Below are 19,145 nucleotides of genomic sequence, written 5' to 3'. Positions count from 1 at the left end.
CAGAAATGCTATCATGCATACTATTGTCAGTTTAATATCTTTGTTACAGTGAATGACTTAGGAATTACCAGAGGACCTAATGTGTGAAAAGCATGATACTGAAAATTAGATGTTACTTTACATTTAAGGGCAACGGAATGGATGTAATTATGATTCTTTTGAAGAATATTATGATTACTGTATCAATAACTCGTATTTTTCTGAACTTTTTTTGTTTTCCTTCATCACATTTTGTTCCCACTACTCTTGAGCTGAGGTGTAGCATCTCAGCCACTAAAAATATACATCCAGTGTGGACATCTAGGGCAAGGAAAGTCCACACAAAGGACCAAATGTATTATTGGCTTGTATAATTTGCGTGAATGACATTTAAAATAAATCCATCTAAATGTTTCATTCAGGCAGTCCTTTGCTATTGAGATATTGCACACATGGATGTGAGATGAAAATTGTGTTTTGATTGATTATGCATCTCTTATGGTGTTCTGCTTCCTTGGTCTTGGCCAGTGTCAAAGTTTTTATTAAGCTAGATGCTTAGAATTCACCATTGTTTTTAATGTTTTTTTAAAGTTTGAAGTAGTTTTTTTTTTTTTATTAATTACCAGATACTAAAATTCAATAAACCATAATTTCTAATGATGTAATCCATCTAAAAATGTAAAAGTATTTGCTTTATTTACAAAATAGCATTTAATAAGTAGTTGTTCTGTTCAAATCATTTTGGTCTGACACTTCTCCATGCCGCCATATAAACAAAGATTCTCTAAGTTTGGAGTGATGCATTAGTGTGCAAATAAGGATTAACACTAAGCCAGTCTTCCTGTCCCCCACAGTTATTCATATTGAATCATCCTAATCAGCTTTGCAGTAGTTTTGTACAAATGATAACCAGAGATAGCTGTTGCCAGCAGGTTCTATATAATACTTTGTCCAGGTGATGCGATAAGGCAATGTACCCAGCGTAATAATCTTTTTGATTAATTATTTTTATCCATTGTATTTATCAAACGGCTTAGCTGAAAAGCAAACAGAGATTTAAACATGATCTGGATTTCGTTTTCATGAACACAGTGCAGTGTTTTAAAGACATCCTTGTATTTAAATGTGGAAAATAAACCATTTTTATAGGGTTTCCGTGGGGATCCCATCAACACTCAGGTGCTAACAAAGGACGCAGATGGACTTTGTCTACTCTCCCAGGCGGCTCTCTACTTGTTTGAGGAGGTAAAACACGGCATGGATTCCTACAATATGATACAATAATAATAATAATCAGACAAAGTTGTTCCATACCTAAACTTTAACTGTACCTTGTTCCACTTTCACAGATATGCAACCTGGCATCGAATTGCCTGTGCTCCTGCAGCACAGACACAGCTGCTCCCGGCGCAGAGAGCGACACGGTGATGGTTTACGTTTGGGGCAGCAACAGCAGCCATCAGCTGGCAGAGGGGACGCTGGAGAAAATCCTCCTGCCAAAAGTGACCCAGGGCTTCAGTGATGCTCAGATGGTAGGTTTGACAAATGCAAATAATTAGATTTTTTCTTTTCTGTTATGAAAAGGATGTCATGAGTCTACTAAGATTTTTCACTTCATTCTCTGGCATAATATTCTGCACTAACCGTTTCCCTTTTTTTTAAAATATTTGAATTGTGGCACGCATCATATTTCAAATATGTGCTGGTTACTTTTGCCCCTTTGCCGTTTCATGTCATTTTAGTTTTGGTTGATTAGTATTACACAACCTCTAATGCCAAAGTAAACATTAGTTCACTAATTTGTGCAGTACCTGTGACCTAAGTAAGAAAAGATGTTACACCAAGTTTTAAAGGTGGAAATTCTATCGTCTAATGTCTACTCTGGGCTCCTTCCAGATTGAGGCAGGCCAGTACTGCACCTTCTCTGTGTCTGCTGATGGTTCGGTGAAAGCCTGTGGAAAAGGCAGCTATGGCCGCCTGGGTCTGGGGGATTCCAACAATCAGTCCATGCCCAAGAAACTGGTGCTGGAGCCACACAGGAACATGAAGAAAGTGTCCTCCTCCAAGGGCTCGGATGGACACACTCTGGCCATCACTGTTGAGGGAGAGGTATAAAGCCCTTTGAATGAAATATTGGGCAAATTTAAGATGAGCATTGCTATTTTTGAAGTTGCCAACTGGCATTACATTACTATACCTATGTTTGCACTTAGTGACTCATGTGCATGTTTTTTTTTTATATTAGATTCAATTTATAAACACAAATTTGTTTTAGGTGTTCAGCTGGGGTGATGGTGAATATGGAAAACTTGGTCATGGCAACAGTGCTACACAGAAATACCCCAAAATCATACAAGGGCCGCTGTCAGGAAAAGTGAGTCTGCAGAAAAGCAACCTGCTTTTGACAAAAGGAATTATACATCTGTTTTTGTCTGGTTTTATTTATGTGTTTATATTTTTACGTGTTCCAGCATGTTTTTGACATGTACTGCTTCTTCTTACAGGTTGTTCTATGCGTGTCTGCTGGCTACAGACACAGTGCCGCCGTTACCAATGATGGAGAGCTCTATACATGGGGAGAGGGAGACTTTGGCAGACTTGGTACACTCAGATTTACTCTATCTCAACAATTATGAAGTTTTCAACGAATTTCTGATTAACTGGTTTGTCTGGTGCAGGTCACAGTGACAGCCAGAGTCGAAACATGCCCACACTGGTGAGGGATATCAGTGGAGTGGGACAGGTAACATGTGGCAGTTCCCACACCATTGCTGTGGCGCAGGATGGACGTACGGTGTGGTCCTTTGGTGGCGGAGACAATGGTAAAATCGTCACTTTATTGACATTTTGATTGAAAACACCTAGAAATACAGTTTTTATTCATAAAGGTACATCAGAAACTCTGCTTATTTTTGTGAAATTAACTCATCAGCACTTTTGTGTTGTAGTTGCAGTCTCCATTTTTATGATGAGAGCATTTTGAGCTGCAGTAAAAATGTGAAGTATGACTCATGTTTGCAGGTAAACTAGGCCATGGAGACACGAATCGTGTGTATCGTCCCAAGGTCATTGAAGCCCTTCATGGATTTATCATCAGGAAAGTGTGTGCAGGCAGCCAGTCATCTCTAGCCCTCACATCTGCAGGACAAGTAAGATTCAGCTGACCTACATCTTTCGATTGACATGGTCAGTTTTAGACGGGGTTTGTTAATCTTCGGTGTTAATGCTGTTTAATAAATGTCAATTTATGTAAAAAAGCACATGACAGAAATGTATTAAAATGTATTTTATGCATTATCTTTAAGTTTTTTGACTGAGCCAGCTGGTGTCACCCTTAACAGAGCTTGTTCTCAGTCAACCACGTTAATGATAAACTCCGAAACGAGACTCTGAAATCTGCATACCCCAATGTGAAAGTGAAATATAATAAATAAATACGGACCAATCCCAGAAATTCGACTGGAACTGTTAAATCAGTTACCTGATTACATCTGAAAACATTAACAGCATTTATTTTTTTCATCATTTATATGTATTTTGTTTTTACCTGTACTGTACCTTCAGGTGTTTGCTTGGGGCTGTGGCTCGTGTTTAGGTTGTGGCTCCTCTGAAACAACCTCATTAAGACCCAGGTTCATAGAAGACCTGGGCATCACCAAGATCATAGACATCTCCTGTGGGGACAGCCACTGTCTGGCTTTGTCTCACGGTGAGAAATCTTCACCAGTTTGCTGCTTCATACTAAATGATTTCTACACAATGCCTAAAGACGTCCGAAACGTGTCCTCCTGTCATCAGAGAACGAAGTGTATGCTTGGGGTAACAATACGATGGGCCAGTGTGGGCAAGGCCACACCTCTACACCAATAACCAAACCGAGGAAGGTGCTTGGCTTAGAGGGGATCTCGATTCAGCAAATAACAGCTGGCACCTCTCACAGTCTCGCATGGACTGCAGTTCCAAGTGACAGGTGAACAGTGACTAAAAGGATCTGTCTCTTTAGTGAAAACCAACTCATAGTATCTGCCATTTGAAATCCTTCCTTTGTGTTGTGGATTGTGTTTGTATCTATGGAGATGTTTCCCTGGGATTTTAGATTGCTTTGTTTCTTTGTCCAGGCAACTCGTGGCATGGCACAGACCCTTCTGTGTCGACCTGGAGGAAAGCACTTTCACCTACTTACGCAACTTCCTAGAAATGTACTGTGACGGCATTGGTAACGATACACCCCCGGCTCCATTTGTATCTAAAAGGTATGAGGTTAACTTGTTGCTATGTTCAGTGCTCAAAGCATACAATCAAAGGCTCTTACTAGGCTTAAAAAGCCTGCAAAAGTATGTAATTTGATTTTATCCAAGGCTGGATAAATATGGGAAACATAACATTTTATATTTAGAAAAATTGATGGGTTTCCAGAATTTATTACAATTTCTTCCATGTAAAAAACAGAATTTCTGAAAATTAAAGTTTTTTTTTTTTTTTTTTTTTTTAGATTTGTATGTACCCTTTCTCATTGATTTGCCAAACCACAACTCTTCTTTTTATTATTTTGTTACATTTGTCCACATGCTTTTGGATTACTGATATAAGTCACAGATAAATACACCCTCATTTATTTTTTGCCCCTAGACCAACTTAGCTTGTTGTTCAAGCATCGCAATTTTTAGTTTTGACAAACAAAATAAAGTTGTAATAGATCGCAAACTGTGCTTCACCAGATGATCTATACCAGATTTTACAAATCTAAGTTGCATAAATATTAAAACTTGTTCAAAGTAAGTGCCTAAAAAAGTGACATGAAAAAAAACCTTTTACTAAGTTGCTGACTTACAATCAAACTTCAGGAATATTTTTTCTAGATTGAAATTTGACCCACTCAGATATCCAGTATGTCATAAAATCTGTTGAAAGCTCAGAAATTTGAATCTTGAGAAGCATAAGACGTTGAAGTAGAGGATGTGGAGAATTCTTCACCTCCATCACAAGGGCATGTTGACAGTCACATTTCCTCGCTTGCTCCTTTAATCCTCTTCTCTAAAGCTGTCTGGTTCTGCTCCTCAGGGATCACCATCATTTCCTTCTGCTGTGCATGAAGCTGCTGTCCATCCACTTGTCCTTGGCTCATGCAGGCGGCACAGGAGCCATGGTTCTTGGTGCTCAGGGCAGGCCCTTGAGAAATCTGCTGTTCAGGCTCATAGACACCAACATACCAGAATCCATACAACAAGTAAATAATCTGAGTTTCTGTTGTAATATAGTTCTGAGAGTAGATCAGAGTTGCACAATATTTTCATGACAATGTCAGTGAGTAGAATATTGCAAAAAAACCAAAAAACTATTTGACTTCGGTAGCCAAAGAGATTATGCCATGGATTCAAACTGCATATCAATAACATGTTTAGTCTGTTGGGTGAACAAACTGCCCTTAATGCCCATACCAGATGTATAGTTTTAGTGACTGACATACTAACTCTTACAGAGAGGAGAGGTAATATGTAACAATAAAAAAAAAGTGAGTTAATCCCTATCAATATTGTAATTTTAATTTTCAGCAGTTATACATTTTCCTACAGTAGATGCACAGACCACTTTTCCCCTTCAAAAGTCCAACGTCAATGTGGGTGAAAATCAGGGTTGTGCTCTGCCTTTCAATAGTTTGTAGTTTGAATGGAGGCATATTCGCTACACCTCGTTTCTTTTAAAACATTAGAAGGAGCAGACAATTGCACAGTGGTTAAAAATGTTTCTGATAAGCTTAAAGTGTTTATTAGTGGTAGTGCCTCACTACTTACAACAGCCAAAAGATATCCTGCTAATGTCCCACGACAGAGGTCATGTTTCAAATACCATGCAAAGGCCAGATTTTGGCTTGTGTAGTATTTTTGCTGAGAGGTTTTTATGCTTTTAATTTATATTTTTTATTGCATGCAGTTAATGGTAATATTGGATGTTTTGTCTTTTCTTGTCGCTACACAGGCAGTTTTAAACACACTGTCCATTGGTGCCTCCCTGCTGCTGCCTCCTCTCAGGGAACGAACTGAGCTGCTCCTTTCCCTCCTTCCCCAAGGCCCACAGAGTTTAAATATTCTTTCCAAAGGCCAGGTATGTATAAGTATCATAAAGAATTATTTATTTATTGGGCATATAGTCATCATTTTATTTTGGGGTATCAGAGAAAAGAGGGTTCAATATAAACGAACACCACATATTTTTTATTATGTCATCTTTGGAGATATGGAGGAAAATAATGGTTGAGCTTCTATTTTTTTTTTTTTTTCGCTATCTGGCTTGATGCAGCTGGAGATTCTCTAACCATTTTATCAATTTGGAATGCTGCATGTGTGAAAGAGTGCTAGAACAATGCGAAAATATGTAACTGTGAAAACTATTGCTCCTCTAAGTGTCTTTCTGTGTCTGTTTAAAGCGGCTGCAGCTAGACATGGTCCTCAGCAGCCTTCAGGATCAGAGCCATGTAGCTTCTCTGCTAGGTTACAGCAATTTTGGAGAGGTGACGGGCCTCGGACCTCCACTAACGCCCGCTGCATCGACCCGACCTCCTTCCTCCTCCAGCTCAGTTGATGCCTATGACCCACTGCACTTAGCAGAGGTCCTGCTGAGAACGCTGCTGCTCAGCATTGGCTTTTATACGGTACGAATTCAAGGACCTCGTGTATGTAGAACTTAAATCATGACATGTAGTGCTGATAGTTTCAGTAATGTAGTAAGGGGAAACTACTCTTTATGTACTAATCTTTTAGTTGAAATAAGTTTTTTATAATTAGAACAGCACTTTTGTTAAAAATGCAACATAAATGTGGTAATGTGACAGTGATTGTGCTGCATGTCTGCCTATGTGTGTTCATACAGGAGCAGCAGTTTGGAGAACTGGAGAAAAACAGTGATAAACAGCTATGTGGAGGTGGTGAGGGACAAAATGATCCTCCTTCTCAGTTCCACCAGCTGCTGTCAGGACTTCACAAACACCTGCTCGCCCACTGCTACATTCAGTCCAGTCCTGAGGTAAGAAACTAAATTAGTCAGTCAGAACAACAAAAAGTTGTTGTTCCAGAAGTTTGCATAAGCTTAGTGTATATAAATTATTTTCAAACTTTGACCATTTAAAGGGTTACTCTACCTTTTGTAGGTGTGAAATGCTAATTGTTTTATAGAATTAAGTCAAAGGCTTGTTAATTACTCTCGTAATTATGTTTGTGGTCAAAACGCTACTTCATAACATTTACCTCAAATATTAGTTATTTTGCATGTACAGTACACACCAAAAGTTTGGACACAACTGTGTGTCCAAACTTTTGGTCTGTACTCGGTTCAGACCAAAAGTTTGGACACACCTTCTCATTGAATTCAATGAGAAAGTGTGTCCAAACTTTTGGTCTGTATTGAGTACAGACCAAAAGTTTGGACACACAGGTGTGTACTGTTTTTGGTCTGTACTGTACATATTTGAAACTTTATGTCTAATTTTAACCTGTTGGGGATCCACAATAAATTTAAACTCGTCCATCTAATCCTCAGTTTTAAAATTTATTGAAGTTGTATCATCAGTCCTCCCTGAAAGAGTGCAAGTCTGAATTTGTAATTAATGGCCAGAAGTTAAACACATATTGCAAAGTGTATGTATATTTCAAATGGCCAGTGTTACTGGAATAAACATCCAGAAATGCTCATTTATAAATGGTTTTTTTTGCCCATTTGTTTTTGATAAAGCATTGTCATTTTTATTTTTGTTAACCGTTTATTGTATTTGGATTACAATGGGGTTCTTTCTGCTCCTGGTAGGATGACGGCAGTGTAACCTTGCTGCGTGAGCATCTGTACCTGCTGCTTCCCTGCGCCACTGAGACTCTCAAGAGATCCACTAAGCTGCTGAAAAAGAGCTCCCATGACAAACAGATAATTAAAAAGCTGCATAGTAAGAATAATAGCAATACCAAATTTGTTGTTGAAGCTTATTCGATTTGGTGTTAGAACTCTTTCTCTTTTCACAGTAGCTTTAGTGTGCTAAATGACTTCAATCCTCTTCTTTTGTCTCACCTTTGGTCCTAGCTGTGTTATACCATTCGGTTGCGGGTAGCTTGCTGTGCCAGGTAATGTACTCCTTGCTGCTGCTGCCACTGGACACCGTTCAGCCTCTACTGAACCATTTGATGTCGTTGTTGGAGCACTTGAATGATCTGAACAGCCTGCTGCCTGAGACGTCCCTCCTGGAGGATCAAGAACTGGGAGTAGAGGCTCAGAAAGCTTCCTCTCGTCAGTTCAATTACCCTTTACTTTTCCTATTCACCCAGAATTATTATTTCTATAGGTTTCTCTGTCATTTCAGTTGATGCATATATATCTAGTTTAATAATGAGAGGGATTATCTTGTAGAAAAAAGTGAGGAAAGCCCAAACCTGGGAAAGGAGCAACAGGAGGAGGAGTGCAGATGGGTTTGGATACTGGACTTGGAGCGATCTGTAGCGTTGGCCGTTGGACGGTGCCTTGGCAGTATGGTGCAAGGCCCACCGCCTTCCCTCCATGAGAAAATGTCAGAGACGTGGTTATCGAACGTCCTTCTCAGGAATGGTCTGGAGATGGACTTTGAACAGCTTGGTAGGAAACCATTGAACTTATTCTTCCGTTTTTTTAACGCATCATTTGCACAGAGCAGATGTTTCATCATTTGTTTTATTTATATGAATGTCCCTATAATCTGTTTGTTAAAACGACAAATCTTTCAGCTTAGAAAATAAAGAGGTACTGGTAGCACAGAATTTTCTGCAAATCAGCTTCTTTATGTGATGTACCTCTCTTAAATTATGAGGCGTCACAGATGTATTAAACAATGTCCCTAAATGTTTCAGATGTCCATTAAATTTTCATGCCAGTGGGAAGGTCGGCTGTAAATGTTGATGCAAGTTGTGGTTTTCATAAGTGGGTTAAGCGATATGGTCTCCCGCAGACTCTACCATGGCTTGGTTGACCGAGGTTGTGTTGCTGGGCAACAGCGATGCCCAACAGATGGAGTTAAATCTAACTGAGGACACCCGGACCTTACTGGAGCTGGCCCTGGGCTCCACCAGGGGACTTGCAGGCATCATGTGGTGGAAGATGGAGGAGTACGCTCTTGGTAAAGGTAATCTTACTCGTGTGCATCTTTATTTTGTATAAATGTATTCCTATTTACATAATAAGAGTCAGAATTTTGATTAATTCGCTTTTTTGACGTTATTGCACTTCATTTGTGTTTTCTGTGAGAGCAGAATGGGAAAATGGAGGTTCTTCTGAGGATTACCTGCTGCCCATCGTCTGCCGCTGCAGTCTCGCTGCTCTCCTGAAACACACAGGGCTGCAGAATGAGGCCTGTTGGCAGGACAGGTGAGTCAGATAACTCCACACATATCAATGTACTTATCAAACAAAATTTTCTGTGTGGTGAATGATATTATGGATGTCCTGAATACTGATCAGTTATATAAGATCAGGCATTTGCTGATGCTGAATCTTAATCTGATCAATGACTTGACCACTTATCCAATATAAAAAAATTTTTCTTAGTGTCTGACATTAAATCACACTAAGCCTTTCCTCCTTCAGTTCAGTTAGCAAGACGCAAAATGCAAGATGAGGTCCACAGTTCTCTTCCTCACATACTTCTATTGATTTTCCCATGTCGTCACACAAGGAAACTTTTGAAGTGTTGTGTTAATTCTCTGGTATCTTCTTTTTAATGTGTGATGATGAGCTTACAAAGCAATCTGCTAATATTCTCAATTTATCCATGTTTATTGAAACAGAGAGGAACCTTCTGAGATGCTGTTTGAGGTCTATGAAACAGTTTTTAAACTAAGAAGCTCTCTTCTGGCTCTTAAAAATGCTCCAAAAATGTCTCAGAGGCAAGACTCAACCAAACAGGTAACATTACTAAAAGTTCACTGACGAACAATATAAACTGATATATTGTTTCAGATTTAAATCTAAAAAAATATATATGTGTATTTTCTTTCTGGTATAATGCAGAACTCTCAGTCTCCCCAAAGTCCCAATGCTGACAGTGAAGAGCCGAGCATGTCCCTGGAGCAAGTCGGAAAAGATCACGAGCAGCAACCAGTAGGTTACTGTAACCAGGAGGTGCAAGTGCCCCCGACTCCGACTGCGAACCACAACCATGAAGAACTGACAGAAGATGACCGATTTAGCAGCAGTCGAATGTACTTGTCAGGTCTGGACTCATTATTTCTGTCTATTGTTAATAGGTTGCTATTTTCTCCTGCAGTTAAAGACACTCAACCTGCACAGTAATATGATACTGATCGCAATCTTAAATGTTTTCTACCTCTGCAGAAGTCTTGGAATCATTCATGGCAACACGGGAAGCCATGCAAGTGCAGCAGAATGTGACGGTCTATGAGTCATTTGGCACTTCCACCCTCCCCAGCAGCATGGAGAGCCCGGTCAGCCCGGAGACACAGCCGGATCCCAAACAACAGTGGGAAAATCGCTGTGAATCAGATGAAGGTCTGTCGTTTCCTGCCGCCTGCCAGCTTGTGATATCCCGATGCCTCTTCCTTTTGCTGGGAGTCAGGCCTGCTTGGATAGAACCCAGTGAAGAGGAAGATAATCAAGCTGTGAATACTGTTGCAAGGTAGAGTTTGCACTGTGCAGTGTGTGTGGGCGTGTTTGTTTTTAATGTTTCTTGGTTAAGTAAGCATCTGCATCATCCCTTCCTCCTTCAGGAGGTTATCGTCAGAGTCTTTCACTGTGTCTCTTCATGGAAGAAAGCAGGTAAGCTATCTGCTGAGAGAATATTTCCCCCATTATCTTCTGAAATTTCTTATCATTTCAGTTGTTTGTTGTTTCCATATGATTTAGTTTGACCTGTCCAAGAACCCCCCTGGGTCTTCTGCAAATAAAATGGGTGAGTGGAGAATGTTTAAGTCTGAACATAATTTCATTGAAATTATACTTTAAAGTGCAGAAGGTGTCGTCAGACAGGATAATCTCTTCTAAGCTTGGTTGGAATAGTACTGTAGGATGTAGTTGAATCTTATAAATACATTATACAATCACCTCCAGTGAATATGAGCTCGAGAAATTGATTCTAGTAATATGTTAATACAGAGTGCATCTAAAATTAAGGCCCTAAAGTCTTAAATTCGTAGAAAACATGAGGTGGCCTTAAAAACGCTAATCACAGGTTTTAAATTTAGTTGTGATAGGATTATTTAATGACATGTATTCTATGTAGGTTTCTTTTTTTTCTCTCAGGACTTTACTGTTGTGCAAAAATTTCACCAATATCTTTACTAGAGGTGGTTGTGGTTACTGGTAACTAGCTGCTAATTTACCTCGCTAGCTAGGTAGAAAATTTACCCTTGCTAGCTAGGTAGCAAAACTGGTTTCAGGGTGAATCAAATGGATAACATGAAGCTTCTGGAATGACCCAACATCATAACTTTCTTGAAAATGTATAAACTGTGCTTAAAGCCAAGTCTGTGCCAGAAAAAACAACGACTTTAAATGAGCTAGAATCGTTCTCAATGCTAGAACCTTGCTGGTATCTTTAAAAAGCATGTTGTCAGCATGTTAGCAGATTGCTAAGATACTTTTAATTAAATATTAGCGCTGATGTATTTATGTTCAGGGGTGAGCCTGCAAATGTGTAATTTTGACTTTATGTAGATTTGAGAAATCCATGTTAATTTGAAACATTTCCATCGCTTTTTCAACTCTAAAAAAAAAAACAAACACTGAGATAAGTAGTTAAAAGCCCCAAATGATGAGTGTATTTAAACCTTTGGGAAAACCTTTGTTCCATCCACTTCAGGTTTACCTTTGTGTTCCTTGGGGATAATGAAAGAAGCTTGGGATCGCTTGCGGCAGTGCATCAGCCCGGGCGGCTCCCTGTCCCGCAGCAGCGACAACACTTTGCCTATTCTTCACCAGGTGTTTCACTTCACCTGTGGAGGCTTGATCCTCCTACCTTCCTCTCCAACCTTTCCTGGAATACAGAGTTGTGGGCAGGCAGATCCGAAATCCATCACTTTAGCAATAATGCATCAGCAACAGCGAGCTGAGGCAAGTGAGATTTTTTTGTCTTTATAACAATATAAGCCCTCTGAATGCTTTTAAGGAGTGATTCTGTTTCACTGTGGCGATTAAAGGCAGCCACACTGTGTGGATGTGTTTCTGCTGCATTTACATGCTGTAAAATATCATTTATGCTTTCACACACCCCCACAAACCTTTCAAATGAGATACACATGCAGGAGCCGAAGTAGACTTAAAGTGCTATAAGATTGTAAGTTATAGCTAACGCCTAACTCTGTTTTTCTGATCAGATGCGTCTGGAGGCCTTTTGTCAGATGTCTGCCTTCCTGTCTAAGATGGAAGAGAAGAACACTCGATCCTCCATCTCCCTACACTTTCCTGCTTTGCTGCAGTCTGTGCAGCTCCAGTTCCTGTCTGGATGTTTTGCCTTGGGAACACAAATCATCAGATCTCACTCAGGAACCAATTATGAGACCCAGCATTACATGGTGCAGTCATTAAACTTACCACCTCAAATGTTGTTTGCCTTGGATATCTGAGGATTTGCTGGAATAGCAAAATATTTAACCTCAGCTTCTCTCCTATGTCAACCCAGTGTGGGACTAATGCAGCTTCTATGGAGACAAAGAGAGCACTAAAATCTGCAGCCCATTCCTTTTACCAGCAAGTGGTGCATGTTCTCAGATTGAGAGTCCAATTGGAAAAGGCCCATCCAGGTATCCAGTATAGTTTGTTTCACATTTAAATGATAAATGTAGTAGTATTATTAGTAAGAATAAAGTAGTAATAAAACATGACATTTAAGAAAACGGTACCAGAAGTGGAATCAACTGAGCAAGGACCCCACCATCAAGTATTCTACTTTTGTTGTCACTTTGAGGAAGATTAGAATATTTGATCAGAACAATTTTTAAAAATGTAATATTAAAAGTATGTTTAACGTTTGCATAAAAGTTATTTTCAGGTGAGTGTCCGCTGTCGCTTTGTGCTCGTCCAGGAGTTGTGAATGCTGCAAGCCAATGACTCCAAACAATCTGCTGGGTTTCTTTCAATAAAAATACAACTTTTTAGCCAATCTAAATACTCAACTGTAGTTAACTCCATTGTTTGAAAACTAGAATCAATTGAAATGTATGTATGGTCATGTTGAAATAACCTTTTTTTATATAAAGTGCCTTGAGAAAGCATGCTGTGATTTGGTACTGTATAATTGAACTAAATTAAATTTAAATGCAGTTGTCTTGCTGCATTTACAGCATTTGGAAACGTTGCGGAAACATTTCCAAATGTAACCACAACCTAAAGCAAAAAAAGGTCTGATTCCCTCAGGTGGACATTAGGGTGACACACCAAGTTTTCATTAAGGAGTTTTTCCTCTGGGAGCTGAAATTGATGTGTTTTGTCTTCTCAGGGTCTTCCCAGCACCTCCTCCTAGCCACCATGTTTGCACTGAATTTTTGTTACCAACCTGTGGATCTGGTGCTGATTATCAAATGTGGCATCCTGGAAATCCTCTCCATGTTAACCAACAACAGCTGTGCACTGATGAACCAGGGGTGGTTGGCTGCATCTACCTCTGAATCGATGCTTCTCAGCGGGGCGGTCAAACTAGCCTGCGCCCGCCTGCTTCAGATACTGACAGTAGCTGCAAGGTGAGACTCTGAAGCCTGAAAAAAACTTTCCTAAACTGTCACCGGTATTCGTCTTTTACTTTGTGTCATGTTGATCCAAAGCTCCTGTGAGGATTCTCTACCTTTGGAAGTATCCCATGCTCTAATGGAGGTAATGTGTGAGCAGCTTTTAAACATCCTGCAAAATCTCCACCAACAACAGATAGCAGAGAGATTAGCAGCCAATCTGGACACCAACAGCAGGAGCACAAAACTCGGTGAGTTAAATTAGAAATAGGAAACCAGTTCTTGCAAGTTAAAGCATCTTCAAATCACAGTCTGCTTTAAAAAATAACCTCTTTTGAGCATTTCTGCTTACTGGTTTTTAGTAGAAAGCAGTAAGGTGACTGAATCTCAGCTTGCGGATTTGTTGGTGTTTCTGCGGCGAGTCTTGTCGTTGAGAGTATTGGAAAGACTTTCCACCTTCGTTAAATGGATTGAACCACTCATGGCCATTATTTCACCCAAGTGCTCTTCAGGTAGGTCATTAAAAATATTAACCAGAATCAATATTAGTCGCAGTGCTTCATGACACCACTCTGTTCTTTTTAGGATCTCTATGCTTCCAGAATCTCCGCACTAAGCTGTTGGCATTCCATGTTTTAGAAAGACTTTTACCCGCTTGTTCTGAGTCGGTTCAGATTCAGCAGGTACAGCAAAATGTTGATAAAAAAATTCAGCTGAACTAACTCGGCATAGTATTAACTCTTCAGGAAAAGCCTGGAGATGCATGCTTGGATGTTGGATGTTCTCATAAGCAATGGTGTCGACTGATTCTTGTCTTTTAGATTGTCGAACAACTCTTCCAGCTTTTGTCTGTGTATATGTGGGAGGAACCACATGCGGAGCGAAGCTCTGAAGAGACGATTGAAAAAGAGACAGCGGTATGAACACTATTAATACACATGTTTGATTAAAGTTTGCCCTTTAAATTACAGTGTTACAATGTGCATGAGCAGTTTTCTATTTTATTCATCATGTCAGAAAAGTATCTAATTCTGAATTTGCTTAATATTTAAGCTGTCACAAAGAGTGTAATTGCAGATTTAAACCCGGGAAATTGTGGCTTACAGCTGATGTTTAAATTCTATTTGTTCCCTTTCTTGTTGCTTCAGCTCAATCAGTTATTCAGGCAGGAGTAAAAAGGTTCACACAGGGAGGTTTGACTTCTCATGTAAATTTAAAAAAGAGCGCATATGTGCGTCGATAAAATATATTTTTTACTACAATAATGTTTTGTACACAACAAAACTTTATTTGGGCTTTAATTTATATTACAATTTAGTATTTAGTAGTTTTCAGTGTTTTTATTTATTTATTATTTGCTTATAATAGGAATAAAATATGCCCTTTAAAGATTTACACTCTTCAAATGAGTGAATATGGTTTAAAATGCATTCTAAATGATAGAATTTATTCATTTTAAGCTCTGCATGTATAGCTCCAGTGTCCGTTTTACTGCTATATGCCTTCTTTCTTGTTTGTATTATGTTGTTTTACTTTGTATCTGTTTTCTTCTGCAGAGTCCTGGCAATCTTGATGAGTGTATCCCCATTGGAGATTTTTCCTTTGACCCAGACAAGATAGTGTGCTGTTCTTTGGAGAGTGGGAACATCCTGTCGCATGGTTCAGTTGGAAAAGGCTATGGTCTGGCAACCACTGGCATTACCTCTGGGTGCTTCATTTGGAAGGTAAAAATAAATCTTTTAACTGATCAGTGAGCAGATTTAATCCTGACCTCATTATTCAACGCATTTCTTCCATTTTGCCTCTGCAGTTTTACATTACCAAAGAGAACAGAGGAAACGAGGGCACGTGTATCGGTGTTTCACGCTGGCCGGTCAGAGATCACAACCACCACACCACCACCGACATGTGGTTGTATCGGGCTTACAGTGGCAACCTGTACCACGGAGGGGAGCTGGTCCGAACGCTTCCCTCCTTCACCCAGGGCGACACCATCACCTGCATCCTGGACATGGAAGCCCACACTATATCTTTTGCAAAGAATGATAAGGTTATTATAATTGTATAATAATTCTGTGACCATAAATTTCTTTTCACTCACATAGCTTTTTCCTGCTTGTTCAGTTACTGATATACATATTTTTTTTATAGGAGCCAAAGCTGGCGTTTGAGAGCGTAGTAGCCTCTGAACTTTACCCCTGTGTTTTGTTCTACAGCAGTAATCCTGGAGAGAAGGTACTAAAATACACTGAGCCCTCATCTTTTAGGAAATGATGACACAAAAACACATAAATATTTATTATTATTAATTATATTTGTATTTATTTATCTTATTTTGCCTCCCACATTTACGTTGCATTGACAGCGGTTATAATCCCGATATTATTTCATGGAGTCTTATGATTATATTTGAAGTAAAAGTAAAAAATTACCTACTTTTGAAATTAATCATTTAATGACCGAGAAACCTTCTCAGCGAGTAGAAAAATGTGATTAAAAAGACTTTTTAAGACTATAAAAACGTCCAGCTCATTTGAAGAGAATGATGAAAAATTGCACTGCTTTTGTACTGTACAGTAAATGCTAATTAGTCACAACAAAGTTTGTTGGTATTCCTGTGTTGATCACAGGTGGCTCTGCGTGACCTACAAATGAGAGGCATGCCCAGTAATCTTCTGCCCGGAGAGCCTCTCTGCAGCCCTCGGACCACCGTGCTGCTGGAGTCCACAGTGCACCTGCTGCGTCGGCTCCATCAGTGTGATCATTGGTCCTCCCACATTAACCAATACATTCATTCCCACTTGGAGCTCATTGGTACCATCCTGAGAGAAGATGACTTGGGAAACTTTAAGGGCTTAGGTTAGACACAATTAGTTACTCTGCTTTAGTGATATTTTATCCATCATTTCATGTTGCTTCAGCTCAATCAGTTATCCAGGCAGGAGTGAAAAAGTTCACACAGGGAGGTTTAACTTCTCATGTAAATTTAAAAAAAGAGAGTATCTAATCCCTGTGTGCCATTCGGTAGAGGCAGTGTACCTTAACAAAACTTGAAAATGCTATTTTTAATATTTTTATCTTTTAGACAAAGTTGAAAACAGTACTGACAGTACAGAATCGTTGTCATGTACAGCTCTATTATTTATTTTCAAATGTAAATCTGACTTGATACCTTTTGCTGGTTGTAAAAAAATTATTTTCCTGTTTCTGGTGAGGATGTTTTTATACAGCTTATATCTCCTGAGCTCAGCAAATAATGGTCGCATTACAGACTTACTGGGAACTGCAGCACCCACCCAATACAGTTTTTTTTTCCACTGGATGTCATTACAAGGGAATATCCAGACTTATTAGATTAGTAAAGGAATATGCATTGGCTACAATGCAGTTTTGCAAGGAATGAAAATGAAAATAGACCTTGATTTTTATAAAGCTCACAGATGGAAACCTAAACACAAATATAAAGAGTTTTGTACTCAAATAAAATTTTTCCTGTGAAAGCTCAATATCCAGTTTCATTCCAATGTTCACTGTTACCTAAAGAAAAGTTAATAAGCAAAAAAAGACAATAGTTGAGAATATGTCTTTCTACTCAGAGACAGACTAGTATTAATTATTATGGTGAACACCTATTGTCATAATTTCTTTCGTAAAAATATATACTGTAATGCCAAAATGTAATGTTATTGATGAGGTCTGTCACTTAACATAAATAGCTGGCATAAAGAACAGATGATGACTGATGTGTGGATATGATGCTTCTTTTAGATGTAGTTCACTGAAAACTGATGTGCTGAAACAATAATAGTATCCAATTTCCTTTTAATAGATGTTGGCACAAAGAACGTATTCTTTAATCTGATCTACTCGGTATTTAATTGTTCCTACAGGCGTCAGTCCACCCCAGACTGAGATGGAAGACAAAGACATTTCAGGCGAAGAGACAGGGAAACCCGGTGCCTATCGTCACATCCTGTCAGAGGCCAAGCTGACCGCTCTCTGCATCCAAGTGTGGCCAGCGCTGGCTGTGATCGGTGGAGTGGACAGTGGCCTCCGTGCTGGAGGTCTGTGCCTGCACAAGCCAAGTGGCCGCAGAGCCATTATGCTCGGGGTCTTGAAAAAAGGAAGCTCTCTGGCTAAGCTTCAATGGGAGGAAACTGATCTGTCTGTCAGGTATCTCAAAAATACTCTCCTTTGTCCTCTAACTTATAATTAAGTGTGTTTGCATATGTTTTTTTTTTATTTTTACAATTATTTTCATCAAGCATTTTTTGTTGTCACCTCAGTCCTTTTAGCATCTTTACTCTGATTAATTTCTTAGCATTTTTCATTTTGTGTGTTATTTTTCTAACATTTTACTTTATCTTCATCATTTGATCCCTGATCTTACTTTCTCCTTGCTTCTCCCTCCTCATTCTTGAAACATTAATCCTCGTTGAATTCGTCCTGGTGTCACTCCATGCTGTATCTGTGGCTTCTTCCAATCCTTCCTAATAACTAAGCTCCATGACTTCTTGGTCACCCAGCGACACTCCCATCATCTCGCTGGAGCCGTACGATGTATCCTGCTGTGACGTCTCGCGCCTCGGAGGAGTCAAGCCGGCGGTGTTGTTGGATTTGATATATTTGATGAGGCTGCTGGAGGAGGAGGGCTGGCAGGGGGCATATCTACCTCCCAGGAGGAAATACTCTGAGGAAGTACTAAAGGAGGAAGAGAAACAGGGCTCCCTGGACGAAGATTTTTCAGATGGTGGAAAATGGCTGTCTGAACATGAAAGGAAGAAGTTGAAGGAGCAGAATGTTGAGACAGACCCTCCTCCTTCAAAGCCGGTGGACCCTGAGGAGTTGTCCGGCTTAGCTCAACCTATATTGACGTCTCAGACTTTAAAAATGGATGCCTTTGCACTTGAAATGAGAGCAGTCAGGGTCTCATATCTTCTGATTGGAGGCTTAAAATGCCTGACTGTTTTCTTCACCTGCGAGAAGCTGTCAGATTTGCTGCTAGTGTCCAAGCATGAGCCTCCAAACTCCCCTGGGATTTCTCAGCACAGCCCAGTCCCCGACCAGGCCAAGGCAAAGAGTAAACAATGGGACGAACACGCTGAGCTCAGATCAGTGCTGCAGTATGTGGTGCAGAGCATGGTGAAGTGGGCAGTAAGGCCTTGTCCTATCAAGCAAACGGTCTCTCTTGCTGATTTGGAGAGAGCTCAGGTCATGATATATAAAGGAGCCCTGAGCAGACTGCAGGAGGACAAAGAACGCAAAGGTATCTGGATGGATGTTTGTTAGCCAGAAAACTGACTTGACTAGTTTATTGAATTCATTTTAGACTGTAGTTTCCACGTCCAGTACAGTGACAAAGAGGCATTTAACATCTTTACCTACGGCACCCTACACTATTACTGGTAATGTGTAAAAAACCAAAAAATCTTAAATGGAAAAAGATAATTCTTACCTCTTAATATGAAATACATTTATTTA

At 39.6% G+C, this 19,145-nt stretch overlaps 1 protein-coding gene across 6 annotated transcripts in view; it reads left to right on the top strand.

The window, feature by feature from the left end:
• LOC116724041 (probable E3 ubiquitin-protein ligase HERC1) overlaps positions 1–19,145 on the top strand; it is a 46,599-nt gene that overhangs the window by 6,703 nt on the left and 20,751 nt on the right. For 4 of the 6 annotated variants that reach the window (XM_032569354.1, XM_032569352.1, XM_032569350.1 and 1 more), the window contains exons 3-40: positions 1,129–1,224; positions 1,329–1,511; positions 1,876–2,088; positions 2,255–2,353; positions 2,484–2,580; positions 2,658–2,801; positions 3,001–3,128; positions 3,544–3,688; positions 3,778–3,949; positions 4,098–4,232; positions 5,041–5,206; positions 5,956–6,081; positions 6,404–6,628; positions 6,847–6,999; positions 7,777–7,909; positions 8,044–8,247; positions 8,368–8,589; positions 8,939–9,112; positions 9,240–9,354; positions 9,774–9,891; positions 9,997–10,198; positions 10,321–10,621; positions 10,713–10,761; positions 10,849–10,894; positions 11,804–12,054; positions 12,318–12,515; positions 12,623–12,743; positions 13,439–13,679; positions 13,761–13,915; positions 14,027–14,176; positions 14,250–14,347; positions 14,486–14,581; positions 15,221–15,388; positions 15,475–15,714; positions 15,816–15,899; positions 16,295–16,523; positions 17,555–17,837; positions 18,167–18,930. In XM_032569354.1, coding sequence (XP_032425245.1) covers positions 1,129–1,224; positions 1,329–1,511; positions 1,876–2,088; positions 2,255–2,353; positions 2,484–2,580; positions 2,658–2,801; positions 3,001–3,128; positions 3,544–3,688; positions 3,778–3,949; positions 4,098–4,232; positions 5,041–5,206; positions 5,956–6,081; positions 6,404–6,628; positions 6,847–6,999; positions 7,777–7,909; positions 8,044–8,247; positions 8,368–8,589; positions 8,939–9,112; positions 9,240–9,354; positions 9,774–9,891; positions 9,997–10,198; positions 10,321–10,621; positions 10,713–10,761; positions 10,849–10,894; positions 11,804–12,054; positions 12,318–12,515; positions 12,623–12,743; positions 13,439–13,679; positions 13,761–13,915; positions 14,027–14,176; positions 14,250–14,347; positions 14,486–14,581; positions 15,221–15,388; positions 15,475–15,714; positions 15,816–15,899; positions 16,295–16,523; positions 17,555–17,837; positions 18,167–18,930 — 6,724 coding nt within the window. The remainder of the gene's footprint in view (positions 1–1,128; positions 1,225–1,328; positions 1,512–1,875; positions 2,089–2,254; positions 2,354–2,483; positions 2,581–2,657; positions 2,802–3,000; positions 3,129–3,543; positions 3,689–3,777; positions 3,950–4,097; positions 4,233–5,040; positions 5,207–5,955; positions 6,082–6,403; positions 6,629–6,846; positions 7,000–7,776; positions 7,910–8,043; positions 8,248–8,367; positions 8,590–8,938; positions 9,113–9,239; positions 9,355–9,773; positions 9,892–9,996; positions 10,199–10,320; positions 10,622–10,712; positions 10,762–10,848; positions 10,895–11,803; positions 12,055–12,317; positions 12,516–12,622; positions 12,744–13,438; positions 13,680–13,760; positions 13,916–14,026; positions 14,177–14,249; positions 14,348–14,485; positions 14,582–15,220; positions 15,389–15,474; positions 15,715–15,815; positions 15,900–16,294; positions 16,524–17,554; positions 17,838–18,166; positions 18,931–19,145) is intronic. The other 2 variants (XM_032569351.1, XM_032569353.1) reach the window with 2 other exon arrangements.

Source organism: Xiphophorus hellerii, chromosome 8 (genome assembly GCF_003331165.1).
Source record: "Xiphophorus hellerii strain 12219 chromosome 8, Xiphophorus_hellerii-4.1, whole genome shotgun sequence".
Taxonomy (NCBI): domain Eukaryota; kingdom Metazoa; phylum Chordata; class Actinopteri; order Cyprinodontiformes; family Poeciliidae; genus Xiphophorus; species Xiphophorus hellerii.
Note: the sequence above shows the minus strand (reverse complement) of the source record. Positions and strands in the feature narration are given on the sequence as shown.